Source organism: Notolepis coatsorum, assembly GCF_963971535.1.
Source record: "Notolepis coatsorum genome assembly, chromosome: 12".
NCBI classification, from domain to species: Eukaryota; Metazoa; Chordata; class Actinopteri; order Aulopiformes; family Paralepididae; genus Notolepis; species Notolepis coatsorum.
This window is the reverse complement of record NC_140176.1, coordinates 118,539,826-118,555,877: the sequence shown is the minus strand read 5'-3', so window position 1 is coordinate 118,555,877 and position 16,052 is coordinate 118,539,826. Positions and strand designations below refer to the sequence as shown.

The window sequence follows — 16,052 nt, the reverse complement described above, 5'->3', positions numbered from 1 at the left end:
TAGAAGCCATTTCATTGTAGTAAAACTATTTTTTTTCTATTGTATTTATTTATTTTTTCTTTTCTTTTTTTTCTCACTTTTTCTGTATTTTTGCTCCCATCCCAATTGAGTCGTTATGCCAATTCCCTTCCTGGTCGTTGCGCGCATTGTCCCACTGTCGGCCTAGGGAGGGTGTAGAACTACCACATGCCTCCTCCGATACATGTGGAGTCAGCCAGCCGCTTCTTTTCACCTGACAGCGAGGACTCTCACTGGGGGAATGTAACGCATGCAGAGGTTCACGCTATTTCCCCCCGATCCCCTCCCTGCTGAACAGGCGCCCCGACCGACCAGTAGGAGTCGCAGTTTACAACGACCAGGACACATACCCCACCGGCCTCCCACCCGCTAACACTGCCAATTGTGTTAGTAGGGACGACTTACCAAGCCGGAGGTACCGCTTACAGCTGGATTCGATCCCAGAGTCTCTGCAGTGGTAGGCGAGTTTTTTTTTTTTTTTTACTTGACCTTACTGTATAAAATTACCTATTGTGATCTCTAGGATAATCATAGCCTTGTGAAACTGTACAGCCACAACCTAGAGACGTAGGGCATTCAGAGGATATGGCTTTCCTATGTTTATTGACCATAAGGGGGGCAGGGGGTGGGGGGTCCCAGAACAGAAGTGGTCACCATCCAATCTTCACATCCCATCACTTATCTTAACACTTTCAGTGCCAGCAGGGGGCGCACGATTTAGTGCTTGAATTCCCACCATCCACTTCAATGTTAGCGTTAATAACGCCTAATCTATGTTTTAAATTATGGCTATGTGTCTAATCTGCCCGTCGCTTATCAATGACTCGTTTTCCAGTCAACATTGTCGAAGCGGATTTGTTTTTTTATCGGTTCATTTTCGTTTTATAGCATTTTGAAAAGCCCTCGTTTTCAAGGGAAATTTAAAGATTCCATGATAGACGTTTAATGGAATATTCTAGAATACACAAAAACTGTCATTTTTCGGCCTATTTATGAATAGTTTTAAAATAAATGCTAGATTATCGATAGTATATGTGTACGTATGCACGCTGGGGCCGCAAGCTGAAAATCGATTATCGAGTTCCTCATCAGCGATCGCGCACACACACACACACATACATAGGGGACACGTTGATATCTCAGCGAATACAACTCTGATTATCCCAAGACTGGTCAAATAGATTCCTTACCTCAGATCAGATGTTCTCCAAAAAGATCATTCCAATTCCTGATCGCCATTCCAAAAATCGATCACTACCGTCTACTATCGATTGGCTACTGTGAATATATATTCCAGGCTGATTCCCGTCCCGCGATGACTTCCATGTTCATCAGACGGCTTGCCAGCTCAGGGAGCCAGCTGGCCCCGCCTCTACATATCGACTGATCCCAGGTCAGTCTAAGCGACTGACGCGCAGTTACTCAGGGATAGACGATAGGGGGGGCGCTTTTTTCCATTCTGAGCTGCTGATGGGGCTGGTGTACCAACGGGAGACTCGGTTGATGAAATATGAATTCAGATCGCCAATAAAAAAATAAAACGATAATTGTCGTCGTGGGCATTGATGCATTGGGCTGATAAAACATCATATGACGTGATGGGCACTGAAAGTGTTAATGTGGTATTTTGGAGGGATTTTTGACCATGTTTATCAATTCCAGAGTGGCCCAAGAACGGGTTAAATTTTGCACCAAATCTTTTTTTTATCCACTTTTTCTCCCATTTTCTATTTTTCTCCCATCCCAATTTCATATTGTCCAATTCAACCCTCCCCTGTCTCGAACGCTGTTTCTTGCCTCCCACAAGCCGGCTGCAATGTGGACTAAGTCATACATAGCACGAGTCCCCTCCGATACTCGAGGTAACAGCAGTCGCATCTTTTCACCTGCGCGGCGCGATCTTTCAGCGTCAGGGGTCTGCGCTTTGGAGGGGCGCCGCCCCCATCGCTTCCTGATTCTACTGCGCAGGCGCACCAACCGACCTGTAGGAGTCGCTGTCCACAACGCCCGATCCCCACCCATCAGTTTCCCACCCCCTAATACTGCCAATGTGTATTAGTACGGACGACCAGCTAAACTGAGAGCAATGTGGAGCGCTGGGCTCGAACAGGCGAACCCAGCGTTTCCAGCATTCGTGGTGAGCGCCTTGCCCACTGCACCACGTAGCCGCCCCAATTTTGCACCAAATCTGTAACAAATGGCCTCAACCCAGGAAATGCTGCAACAACAACTTCTGCGACATGGCCACCGTACACTTCCATCATAATGTTCTATGCCCTTATACAATTTAAACAGGCGCCTAACCAAAACACAACGTTTATTACAGATTTACGACTATAGAAACTTGACACAGTGCCGAGCCAGGTCCCAAATTAATCCTCAGGCTCCCTGCTTTCAGATGATGTATACCGTTTCTATGTGGCATCTACTGTTGATCTACTCTACCCTAACCACCCCCTGCCCTCCCCCCTAAAGAATACAAAACGAGGGCTACATGGGTCTCAAAAAGAGTTAAAACCAGATTTTTCAATTATTAATTTCATTAATTATTATTTAAAAAAAATACACCAGTCTATATATACTGTACCAACTTAATAAAAGGCAACATGAGCCTGTCCCGTTGGCTCTCATGGCCTCGTCACAAGAGCCCTGATCAAGTGAGGACCGGCAGAGGCACCAGTACCGCTGCCAAGTCCTTCATCGATCCGGGACGGCTCTACAAGTCAGCAGGTCATAGGCATCCGTGTCTCACCGCCCGTCTAGTCCTGACGCACTCGGCGCCGCTAGCTTCAGGCTCTGACGGGCTGCGGGGAGGGGTCCGCGGAGGGCAGGGTAGGGGGGATGAGGCTGTCCATCTCCGCCTTGTGTCCCGTCTTCAGCAGCCACTCCACGAACTTCTCCTCCACCAAGGCCTGGAACTGCTGCTTCTGCTCCCTGGGGGGGGGGGGGGGGGGGGGGCAATACAACAGGCCTGTTAGCGGTGTACAGACTTCTAGTGCAAGGCCAGGTAGGAAGACACAGACACCTCAATGCTCAACCCCTCCCCCCCACATCACTGACTGATCAAACTGTGAACGCTACACACTCTCAATGCTGCTGTGACTTCACCATCAACTCCACTACATTACAACAATGCATAGTGTTAGTGTACTTTACATCCTTCTACCACTACACTGTGTGAACTGAATGCGCAATACTGTTACTCTATTATTATCTATTATTATATATAATTTTTATTTATAGATATCTATATTATTTTTATACTTTATTTATCCTTTTTAAGACTTTTTTTTCTAGTTTAAGGCTATATTTTGTGATCTCAGGTCAACTGTAAAATATAGCCGTTCCACCTGTAAATACATGTATTTTGCTTCAGTCTGAGCACGTTCCACTCATCTCCAACCCGCAGGTCAGCCAGAACACAGAGCGGGGTCAGCTGTCCAACCCTGCAGGTCAGGCCCTGTAAATGTCCAACCCCCCCAAACCAATGTACAGTTTCTTCCCCTTCGGATGTACCGGTATATATTTTTTTATGGTCTCTTTTTACTACATAGTTCTGTATATCTTGTATGTCATAAATGGCCTGATGAATTGAAAATGGGGGGTCCCGATGTAAACAAGACGAAAGTCTTTTTCTGGTCTGCATCCTCTTAGCAGTTGTTTTGTATTGAGCCGTACTGTATTGTACCCATTCTGTTAATCTGTTTCAATCAATCAATCAATCAGGCAGAACACAGAGCGGGTTCAGCTGTCCCACCCGCAGGTCAGTCAGAACACAGAGCAGAGGTCAGCTCCGTCTGGGGTGTTGGTCTCACCACGACGTCTCACCAGCTGACCGCTCCACATTATATGGTTCCACCATAACGTTCCACTGCTGACGCAGCAGCCTACTGGACGGCTGAGTGAGACAATGGTTTCGGCGCTGCGTGAGCTCTGGTTTTGGCACTCTGTGACTGTATGTCACGACCCCAAACGGTAGCACCACGCTATGTTGTGATCAGGGTTTCCGTTAGAAAAAATTGTTGCCGGCCTCAGTGTCCGGTAGATTTCAATCTACCGGTCAAATGAGAGAAATTCCGGTCAGAGTTTATTGAGCTTAAAAACAATTGATAGGCAAAAGAATGACAACAAAACAAAAGAATGACATCATCAAGGCATGTAGATTTATAATATTTTTACTTAAAACTAGGCTACTTTTGCGTATAAAGTCATTATATTCCAAATAAAATAAGTCCCGAGACTCGTGCTGCTGCCGACTTTAAATCAAATAGGTGTCTGTGGGCAGTCGCCCGACATTAATAAACAACAGTCTGTTATAATCACATTTTTATGAGCTAACGAATTCCGTTATATTGGACATTTGTATTAATTATATCAAGCGAAGAACTGAGAAATTTGACAGAGAGACGGCAACATTATCGTGGGTTTGCGTGACGACTCTCGCTCTCTCCACCTCCCAATGACTTATTTGCGAGAGTATGTCGATGCAGAGCAGCAGATTCAGCTGTTATTGGCTCTTTTCTGGGGACCGCACAGCAGCGCCCCCCACCCAACATTGAATTGAAAATGGCTGAATTGGAGTACTGCTGGAGTACTGCATTGTGCTGCTGCTGCTCCGGCTCTGCAGCTTCACAAAAGTTTGCACACCCAGCACTAAGCTCTCGCTGACAACGTCGTTGTCATTATTAGAAGCAACGATGAAACAAATGTAATGATTGTTTCGTTCATCGCATAGGCTATTTAATTTTAGCCTATTTTAATACAATTCAAATAATCAAATTGTGCTTAGACTCAGGGAATTATTTTCACCGGACATTAAGACCGGAGAGATTAAATATGTCGGACTTCAACAGATTTTGCCGGTCAAATACCGGTAATTACCGGCTAACGGAAACGCTGGTTGTGATGTATTGTCTGGTTCTTTGGCTTTTCTCCCGGCTGCGCCTACTTCGTTAGGAAAACAGAGACTCCTATTGATGCCTATTGTATTTGGCCTGTATAATAGATGATGTTTGTTTATAAAACTACAACTTTAGGACAAAACATATATGTATATATATATATATATATATATATATATATATATATATATATATATATATATATATATATATACAGATATAAATCCCACAGAAGACCATCAAGGCCCAAAAATAGTCATTACCTCTTTTCACATGAGCACAAACATTCAATGGCAGCCAGTGTTGGAAAGTAATTGCTTGACATAACAAATGTTTCAAGCGATGTAATCATTTGTATAAACTGGTCAACACGGCTCTGATGATCACAGCTCTGATGATCACGGCACCCAAAGGCGGAAATAAAGCCGTGTTGAGCAGTTTATATATATATTTTTTTTTAATGTTTATTAGCAACGCCAAGCTTTCAAACCCTAGCGTTCGTCTGTCCGAAACCCTTGTGCAACTGTGAGTACCTTTGACATTTCTTTACGACACCTGTACGCCAGGAAGGAAGGTCTGTCTGTCTGTCTGTCTGTCTGTCTGTGTCTGTGTGTCTGTCTGTGTGTCTGTCTGTGTGTCTGTGTGTCTGTCTGTCTCTCTCTCTGCGTGCGTGTCTGTGTGTTTTCATGCGTGCGTGTCTTGATAGAGAGAGAGAGACATAAGCGCTCGGCTAAATTGCAACACAGCTTCCCTCGTTGGAGCAGGTTTTACACTACAATCCCAAACGGACCTAAATAATATTTAAAAATTGAAGTATGAATACAACTCTATTCTGGGCAAGCAGGTTAGCACCAACAGAACCACTTGTTACAGCAAGCCTCCTCCGTGTTTGGTACAGTTTGGTACACCTGCGATCGCTCCGTCATCGGCCACGTTACTGTGGGTAGTGATTAAACAACGGAGTTGTATATTATAAATATTGTCGTTTTTGTGGGTATTGTCCAGTTGTTGCTGTATGTTTTTATCTGCCCAAAATTCAAGCAAGCATGAAAGCATTACAGGTTTGCTTGCACACCACACTCCGTTCCGTTCCGTTGGGACACTGGTTCGCACCCGAAACCACCTTTTCAAGCGGTCCCGTCTTGGAGCGAATCAGCGTCCCCGGTGACGGGGGGGGGGGAGCGTTCTCATCACACTTATTTTGGTGCGATCGTGGATTCAACCCCGGATGGCTAGTGAGAAAGCCCCCTTAATTGTAGGATTTTTACATCATCGTATAAGGGACTGTGTATTCACTCGCATGCAGGGCTACAGCAGGACCCGCTACTCACTCGTTGAGGCGCGCCTCCTTCAGGGTCTTCTTCCAGCTCTGCATCCTCTGCTCCCCCTCCTTCACGGCGGCCTGGTAGATCGGCGGCAGCCCCCCGGGCACCTCGCACGTGTCCCCCTCCATCTGAAACGGCACCACCAGGGTGTGAAACTCCGCCGGTGGCAGCAGGCGGTAGCAGCCCGGGCTGGAGGAGGCGGAGGTGTTGACGAGGCCCTCGGTCCCCAGCAGTAAGGGCTGATCCCAGATGTTGGGGACCACGGCTAAGCCTACGCTGGCCATGTGGTCCTCCAGGTTGGGGTAGTGCGTGTGGAAGGGGCCCAGGGTGAGGTCCGTGTTCCCGGGTAGGAGGAGAGGGCGGGTGGGCGTCAGGGCGTAGACAGTGCAGCGGGACGAGGCTCCTATGGCGACGCGGCCGGCGACGCACACCACCCGCACGTTCTCACAGCCGTGGATGTGGACACTGGTCTCCACGGGCCCCAGGACCACCGTGCTGTTGCGGCACTTATCCACGCTCACCGATCTACACACACACACACACACACACACACACATATATATTTTGAATGCTTTATTTGAATACACAAATTAAATTATACATACAGGAGGCAGATATATTCTGGAGATTCTACATGGTTTAGGAAGGCATTGGTGTTGGGAAGTCCGATTAGTTGGGGCAAGACTGGTTTGACTGAAAAATGCTTTTTCCTTTGATGCTTTAAACACCTGGAATGTCCTCCAACTGACTGTGAAGCTGAAGGTTCTTCCTTCTCTTGCTGCATTTAAAAGTATGATCTCCGACCACTGTGTGTCGACTTGTAACCATCTTAGCAGATTCTATTGTTTATTCTTATTCACTGTGCCTATATGTATGAAACTTGTTTTGTAAGCTCGTCGTTGCTGTAAATGAGGGTAACCTCAGTGTCTTACGAGTCAAAATAAAAAGGTTTGAAATCAAATCAAAGATTATAAAGAGCATGACAACACCGTGCCCAGCGGGGATCGGTGTGTGTCAATCACAGGTTTTCAGACAAAACAGCAGATGAAAGCTACAACATTTGACAATTATCTGTATCACAACCCATCTGAGAGCGACTCTTACCGGAGAGGCGAGAGCAGGTATATGAAGGCGTCGGAGCATCGGTGTACTCTGATGTTGGCACCGGCCAACTTGTCGGAGTCTTTAGCCAGAGTCTGTTTGTAGACCTGCGTCATCAACACAATCCTGCTGCCGGCGGGAGCCATGTGTGTGTTCCTGGCGATCCTCGCCCTCTTCATGGCTCCCTCCACTGGAGGGCACAGAGACAGGACGAGAGGACCGTCAGAAACATAACGGAGACAGACGGGTAGACAGGGGATAGCTGGAGACAGACAGGTAGACGGGGGATAGTTGGAGACAGACAGGTAGACAGTTGGAGACAGACAGGTAGACAGGGGACAGCTGGAGACAGACAGGGGATAGTTGGAGACAGACAGGTAGACAGGGGACAGCTGGAGACAGACCGGGGACAGCTGGAGACAGACAGGTAGACAGGGGACAGCTGGAGACAGACAGGGGACAGCTGGAGACAGACCGGGGACAGCTGGAGACAGACAGGGGACAGCTGGAGACAGACAGGTGATAGTTGAAGACAGACACAGGGGACAGCTGGAGACAGACCGGGGACAGTTGGAGACAGACAGACAGCTGGAGACAGACAGACAGGTGATAGTTGGAGACAGACAGGTGATAGTTGGAGACAGACAGGGGACAGCTGGAGACAGACAGGTGATAGTTGGAGACAGACAGGTAGACGGGACAGCTGGAGACAGACAGGGGACAGCTGGAGACAGACAGGTGATAGTTGGAGACAGACAGGTGATAGTTGGAGACAGACAGGGGACAGCTGGAGACAGACAGGGGACAGCTGGAGACAGACAGGGGACAGCTGGAGACAGACAGGGGACAGCTGGAGACAGACAGGGGACAGCTGGAGACAGACAGGTGATAGTTGGAGACAGACAGGTGATAGTTGGAGACAGACACAGGTGATAGTTGGAGACAGACAGGTGATAGTTGGAGACAGACAGGTGATAGTTGGAGACAGACAGGGGACAGCTGGAGACAGACAGGGGACAGCTGGAGACAGACAGGGGACAGCTGGAGACAGACAGGTGATAGTTGGAGACAGACAGGTGATAGTTGGAGACAGACACAGGGGACCGCTGGAGACAGACAGGTGATAGTTGGAGACAGACAGGTGATAGTTGGAGACAGACAGGGGACAGCTGGAGACAGACAGGTGATAGTTGGAGACAGACAGGGGACAGCTGGAGACAGACAGGTGATAGTTGGAGACAGACAGGGGACAGCTGGAGACAGACAGGGGACAGCTGGAGACAGACAGGGGACAGCTGGAGACAGACAGGGGACAGCTGGAGACAGACAGGTGATAGTTGGAGACAGACAGGTGATAGTTGGAGACAGACACAGGGGACAGTTGGAGACAGACAGGTGATAGTTGGAGACAGACACAGGTGATAGTTGGAGACAGACAGGGGACAGCTGGAGACAGACAGGTGATAGTTGGAGACAGACAGGTGATAGTTGGAGACAGACAGGGGACAGCTGGAGACAGACAGGTGATAGCTGGAGACAGACAGGGGATAGTTGGAGACAGACAGGTGATAGTTGGAGACAGACAGGGGACAGCTGGAGACAGACAGGGGACAGCTGGAGACAGACAGGGGACAGCTGGAGACAGACAGGTAGACGGGATAGTTGGAGACAGACAGGGGACAGCTGGAGACAGACAGGGGACAGCTGGAGACAGACAGGTGATAGTTGGAGACAGACAGGGGACAGCTGGAGACAGACAGGGGACCGCTGGAGACAGACAGGTGATAGTTGGACACAGACAGGGGACAGCTGGAGACAGACAGGAGACAGCTGGAGACAGACAGGGGACAGCTGGAGACAGACAGGGGACAGTTGGAGACAGACAGGTGATAGTTGGAGACAGACAGGTGATAGTTGGAGACAGACAGGGGACAGCTGGAGACAGACAGGGGACAGCTGGAGACAGACAGGGGACAGTTGGAGACAGACAGGGGACAGCTGGAGACAGACAGGTGATAGTTGGAGACAGACAGGGGACAGCTGGAGACAGACAGGTGATAGTTGGAGACAGACAGGGGACAGCTGGAGACAGACAGGGGACAGCTGGAGACAGACAGGTGATAGTTGGAGACAGACAGGGGACAGCTGGAGACAGACAGGGGATAGTTGGAGACAGACAGGGGACAGCTGGAGACAGACAGGGGACAGCTGGAGACAGACAGGTAGACGGGATAGTTGGAGACAGACAGGGGACAGCTGGAGACAGACAGGGGACAGCTGGAGACAGACAGGTAGACGGGACAGCTGGAGACAGACAGGGGATAGTTGGAGACAGACAGGGGACAGCTGGAGACAGACAGGGGACAGCTGGAGACAGACAGGTAGACGGGACAGCTGGAGACAGACAGGTGATAGTTGGAGACAGACAGGTGATAGTTGGAGACAGACAGGGGACAGCTGGAGACAGACAGGGGACAGCTGGAGACAGACAGGTGATAGTTGGAGACAGACAGGTGATAGTTGGAGACAGACAGGGGACAGCTGGAGACAGACAGGTGATAGTTGGAGACAGACAGGTGATAGTTGGAGACAGACAGGGGACAGCTGGAGACAGACAGGTGATAGCTGGAGACAGACAGGTGATAGTTGGAGACAGACAGGTGATAGTTGGAGACAGACAGGTGATAGTTGGAGACAGACAGGGGACAGCTGGAGACAGACAGGGGACAGCTGGAGACAGACAGGTGATAGTTGGAGACAGACAGGTGATAGCTGGAGACAGACAGGTGATAGCTGGAGACAGACAGGTGATAGTTGGAGACAGACAGGTGATAGCTGGAGACAGACAGGTGATAGCTGGAGACAGACAGGGGACAGCTGGAGACAGACAGGTGATAGTTGGAGACAGACAGGGGACAGCTGGAGACAGACAGGTGATAGTTGGAGACAGACAGGGGACAGCTGGAGACAGACAGGAGACAGCTGGAGACAGACAGGTGATAGTTGGAGACAGACAGGTGATAGTTGGAGACAGACAGGGGACAGCTGGAGACAGACAGGGGATAGTTGGAGACAGACAGGTGATAGTTGGAGACAGACAGGTGATAGTTGGAGACAGACAGGTGATAGTTGGAGACAGACAGGGGACAGCTGGAGACAGACAGGTGATAGTTGGAGACAGACAGGGGACAGCTGGAGACAGACAGGAGACAGTTGGAGACAGACAGGGGACAGCTGGAGACAGACAGGGGACAGCTGGAGACAGACAGGTGATAGTTGGAGACAGACAGGGGACAGCTGGAGACAGACAGGAGACAGTTGGAGACAGACAGGAGACAGCTGGAGACAGACAGGGGACAGCTGGAGACAGACAGGGGACAGCTGGAGACAGACAGGGGATAGTTGGAGACAGACAGGTGATAGTTGGAGACAGACAGGTGATAGTTGGAGACAGACAGGGGACAGCTGGAGACAGACAGGTGATAGTTGGAGACAGACAGGTGATAGTTGGAGACAGACAGGGGACAGCTGGAGACAGACAGGTGATAGTTGGAGACAGACAGGGGACAGTTGGAGACAGACAGGGGATAGTTGGAGACAGACAGGGGACAGCTGGAGACAGACAGGGGACAGCTGGAGACAGACAGGTGATAGTTGGAGACAGACAGGGGACAGCTGGAGACAGACAGGTGATAGTTGGAGACAGACAGGGGATAGTTGGAGACAGACAGGGGACAGCTGGAGACAGACAGGTGATAGTTGGAGACAGACAGGGGACAGCTGGAGACAGACAGGTGACAGCTGGAGACAGACAGGTGATAGTTGGAGACAGACAGGTGATAGTTGGAGACAGAGGGGACAGCTGGAGACAGACAGGTGATAGTTGGAGACAGACAGGTGATAGTTGGAGACAGAGGGGACAGCTGGAGACAGACAGGGGACAGCTGGAGACAGACAGGTGATAGTTGGAGACAGACAGGGGACAGCTGGAGACAGACAGGTGATAGTTGGAGACAGACAGGTGATAGTTGGAGACAGAGGGGACAGCTGGAGACAGACAGGTGATAGTTGGAGACAGACAGGAGACAGCTGGAGACAGACAGGTGATAGTTGGAGACAGACAGGTGATAGTTGGAGACAGACAGGGGACAGCTGGAGACAGACAGGTGATAGTTGGAGACAGACAGGTGATAGTTGGAGACAGACAGGTGATAGTTGGAGACAGACAGGGGACAGCTGGAGACAGACAGGTGATAGTTGGAGACAGACAGGTGATAGTTGGAGACAGACAGGGGACAGCTGGAGACAGACCGGGGACAGCTGGAGACAGACAGGGGACAGCTGGAGACAGACATGGGACAGCTGGAGACAGACAGGTGATAGTTGGAGACAGACAGGTGATAGTTGGAGACAGACAGGGGATAGTTGGAGACAGACAGGGGACAGCTGGAGACAGACAGGTGATAGTTGGAGACAGACAGGGGACAGCTGGAGACAGACAGGGGATAGTTGGAGACAGACAGGGGACAGCTGGAGACAGACAGGTGATAGTTGGAGACAGACAGGGGACAGCTGGAGACAGACAGGGGTCAGCTGGAGACAGACAGGGGACAGCTGGAGACAGACAGGAGACAGCTGGAGACAGACAGGAGACAGCTGGAGACAGACAGGGGACAGCTGGAGACAGACAGGAGACAGTTGGAGACAGACAGGGGACAGCTGGAGACAGACAGGGGACAGCTGGAGACAGACAGGTGATAGTTGGAGACAGACAGGTGATAGTTGGAGACAGACAGGGGACAGCTGGAGACAGACAGGTGATAGTTGGAGACAGACAGGTGATAGTTGGAGACAGACAGGAGACAGCTGGAGACAGACAGGGGACAGCTGGAGACAGACAGGTGATAGTTGGAGACAGACAAGGGACAGCTGGAGACAGACAGGAGACAGTTGGAGACAGACAGGGGACAGTTGGAGACAGACAGGTGATAGCTGGAGACAGACAGGGGACAGCTGGAGACAGACAGGGGACAGCTGGAGACAGACAGGGGACAGCTGGAGACAGACAGGGGACAGCTGGAGACAGACAGGGGACAGCTGGAGACAGACAGGGGACAGCTGGAGACAGACAGGGGACAGCTGGAGACAGACAGGGGACAGCTGGAGACAGACAGGGGACAGCTGGAGACAGACAGGTGATAGTTGGAGACAGACAGGGGACAGCTGGAGACAGACAGGGGACAGCTGGAGACAGACAGGTGATAGTTGGAGACAGACAGGTGATAGTTGGAGACAGAGGGGACAGCTGGAGACAGACAGGTGATAGTTGGAGACAGACAGGGGACAGCTGGAGACAGACAGGGGACAGCTGGAGACAGACAGGTGACAGCTGGAGACAGACAGGTGATAGTTGGAGACAGACAGGTGATAGTTGGAGACAGAGGGGACAGCTGGAGACAGACAGGTGACAGCTGGAGACAGACAGGTGATAGTTGGAGACAGACAGGAGACAGCTGGAGACAGACAGGTGATAGTTGGAGACAGACAGGTGATAGTTGGAGACAGACAGGGGACAGCTGGAGACAGACAGGTGATAGTTGGAGACAGACAGGGGATAGTTGGAGACAGACAGGGGACAGCTGGAGACAGACAGGTGATAGTTGGAGACAGACAGGTGATAGTTGGAGACAGACAGGGGACAGCTGGAGACAGACAGGGGACAGCTGGAGACAGACAGGTGATAGTTGGAGACAGACAGGTGATAGTTGGAGACAGACAGGGGACAGCTGGAGACAGACAGGTGATAGTTGGAGACAGACAGGGGACAGCTGGAGACAGACAGAGGGGACAGCTGGAGACAGACAGGTGATAGTTGGAGACAGACAGGGGACAGCTGGAGACAGACAGAGGGGACAGCTGGAGACAGACAGGGGACAGCTGGAGACAGACAGGGGACAGCTGGAGACAGACAGAGGGGACAGCTGGAGACAGACAGGGGATAGTTGGAGACAGACAGGGGACAGCTGGAGACAGACAGGGGACAGCTGGAGACAGACAGGTGATAGTTGGAGACAGACAGGGGTCAGCTGGAGACAGACAGGTGATAGTTGGAGACAGACAGGGGACAGCTGGAGACAGACAGGTGATAGTTGGAGACAGACAGGGGACAGCTGGAGACAGACAGGGGACAGCTGGAGACAGACAGGGGACAGCTGGAGACAGACAGGAGACAGCTGGAGACAGACAGGAGATAGTTGGAGACAGACAGGAGACAGCTGGAGACAGACAGGGGACAGCTGGAGACAGACAGGTGATAGTTGGAGACAGACAAGGGATAGTTGGAGACAGACAGGGGACAGCTGGAGACAGACAGGGGACAGCTGGAGACAGACAGGAGACAGCTGGAGACAGACAGGAGACAGCTGGAGACAGACAGGGGACAGCTGGAGACAGACAGGTGATAGTTGGAGACAGACAGGTGATAGTTGGAGACAGACAGGGGACAGCTGGAGACAGACAGGTGATAGTTGGAGACAGACAGGGGACAGCTGGAGACAGACAGGTGATAGTTGGAGACAGACAGGTGATAGTTGGAGACAGACAGGTGATAGTTGGAGACAGACAGGGGACAGCTGGAGACAGACAGGTGATAGTTGGAGACAGACAGGGGACAGCTGGAGACAGACAGGGGACAGTTGGAGACAGACAGGGGACAGCTGGAGACAGACAGGGGACAGCTGGAGACAGACAGGTGATAGTTGGAGACAGACAGGGGACAGCTGGAGACAGACAGGTGATAGTTGGAGACAGACAGGGGACAGCTGGAGACAGACAGGGGACAGTTGGAGACAGACAGGGGATAGTTGGAGACAGACAGGGGACAGCTGGAGACAGACAGGTGATAGTTGGAGACAGACAGGGGACAGCTGGAGACAGACAGGGGACAGCTGGAGACAGACAGGTGATAGTTGGAGACAGACAGGGGACAGCTGGAGACAGACAGGTGATAGTTGGAGACAGACACAGGGGACAGCTGGAGACAAGACAGGTAATGGCTGGATAATGGATATAATTTTATATACAATACTTCACTGTTCATACTATTTGCACATAACTGCCCGATTGCACAGCCCTGCTAAATATTCCATCCCACTGTATTGATATTTTTATTCTAATTAGTGTATATACTTGACCACATCATGCAGTTGTACAGCCCTGGCCGATTGTTATTTTTTTTCTATAATTATATATATATTTTTTTTTAATTTTTTTTATTATTGCAAAACAAAACTTATTAAAAGTCAGTACTCAACACACAATGTATAATGAAACTTTCAGTAAAGGTGGTTAAAATATATGCAAGTACAGAAACAGGATAAAACAAAAATAGTCAATAATAACATTTTAACCGTATACAGTGTATATCCAGCGAAGTTACAATTATATAAATGTTAGTATATAATATACCCCTAATACCTATTTTCTAAAACCCTACACACATATGCTCCAGCTCAAACCCCCCCCTCCCGGACCCCCTCTTGGATAGTACCTCCATTATCCCTCACTCCTAACCAGACACTACCATTATAGGCTAGCTTTTATTCTCTCCACCACTTCTAACCACATTGACATTTTGGATTCATTGAGCCCCAGAATTCTTGCTGTAGATATTTCTTGATATATCACATCGAGATATGTAAGAAACCACACTTTCCGGCACATTTTTTCCGGTTGAAACCAACGTGATGCGATCAGTTTTTTAGCTACTGTGATACCCGATAAAACCAATCTTTTTAGTTGTGGATTCACTGCAAACTCAAAAACATCATTCAATAGCAATACCGCGGGGTGTACAGGTATATTCCAAAATACGAGTATTGATAATTGTTGGGACACATCTTTCCAGAATGCCTTAACTGGTGGGCAGTCCCAATACATGTGCATAAATGTTCCTTCGTCCCCATTTGTACATTGGGAGCATTTGGAGTCTTGTATAAGCCCCATTTTGCACAGCCTTATAGGAGTCAAGTATGTCCTGTGAATATAGTTCAGATTGATTTGTTGATGATCCGGGTTCCTTGATGTAAGTCGGACATTTGCCCAGGCTCCTTGCCAATCAAAGTCATTTTCCAGGTCTGGTATATCCCTCCTCCAGACATTGTCTAGTTGAAGGGTTTCATACGAGGACGTTAGTAATTGATAATAAAAACCTGATACAAAACCTCCCAATGTATCTCTTTCATAGAAAAATTTGTGGTATCTGTGGTGTTCAATTGGTATGTGTAATGGAACACTGTGAGATCTCATACAAAGTCGTAACTGTATGTAAAAAAGCCATGTGGACTCGGTGAGGTTAAACTTTATGCATATTTCGACATAACTACAGAGGCCCTTGTTATTAAAAATATCCCCTAATGAGTGTATGCCTCTCTCTTCCCATATAGGGAATCTTATAGGTCGTTTTCCCATTAAGAGAGCATTGTTATTGAATATGGGAGTGTGATTATGCCATACTTGAGGGTTAGGAAATTTCCTTTGTGTTTCCCGCCATGTCCTGATTGCATGGGTAATTATTGGGCCAAATTCTCGCTCACAATGCTTGATTGAAAGTTTAGTGTATGCTATGTCTTTCAATCTCTGTGGGGCTACTATGTTTTCTTCTAATTTTCTCCAAGATACCAAAGCCTCGGGGTCAAACCATATCTTC

The 16,052-nt window shown here is 49.4% G+C and overlaps 1 protein-coding gene across 1 annotated transcript in view; it reads right to left on the bottom strand.

Annotated features, from left to right (window-relative positions):
* Positions 1-2,064: 2,064 nt before the first annotated feature.
* LOC311238288 (TBCC domain-containing protein 1-like) overlaps positions 2,065-16,052 on the bottom strand; it is a 38,551-nt gene continuing 24,563 nt past the window's right edge. Inside the window, exons 7-9 of the mRNA XM_084326314.1 lie at positions 7,349-7,535; positions 6,251-6,769; positions 2,065-2,952 (exon numbers count right to left, since the gene is read on the bottom strand). Coding sequence (XP_084182440.1) covers positions 2,808-2,952; positions 6,251-6,769; positions 7,349-7,535 — 851 coding nt within the window. The 3' untranslated portion in view covers positions 2,065-2,807. The remainder of the gene's footprint in view (positions 2,953-6,250; positions 6,770-7,348; positions 7,536-16,052) is intronic.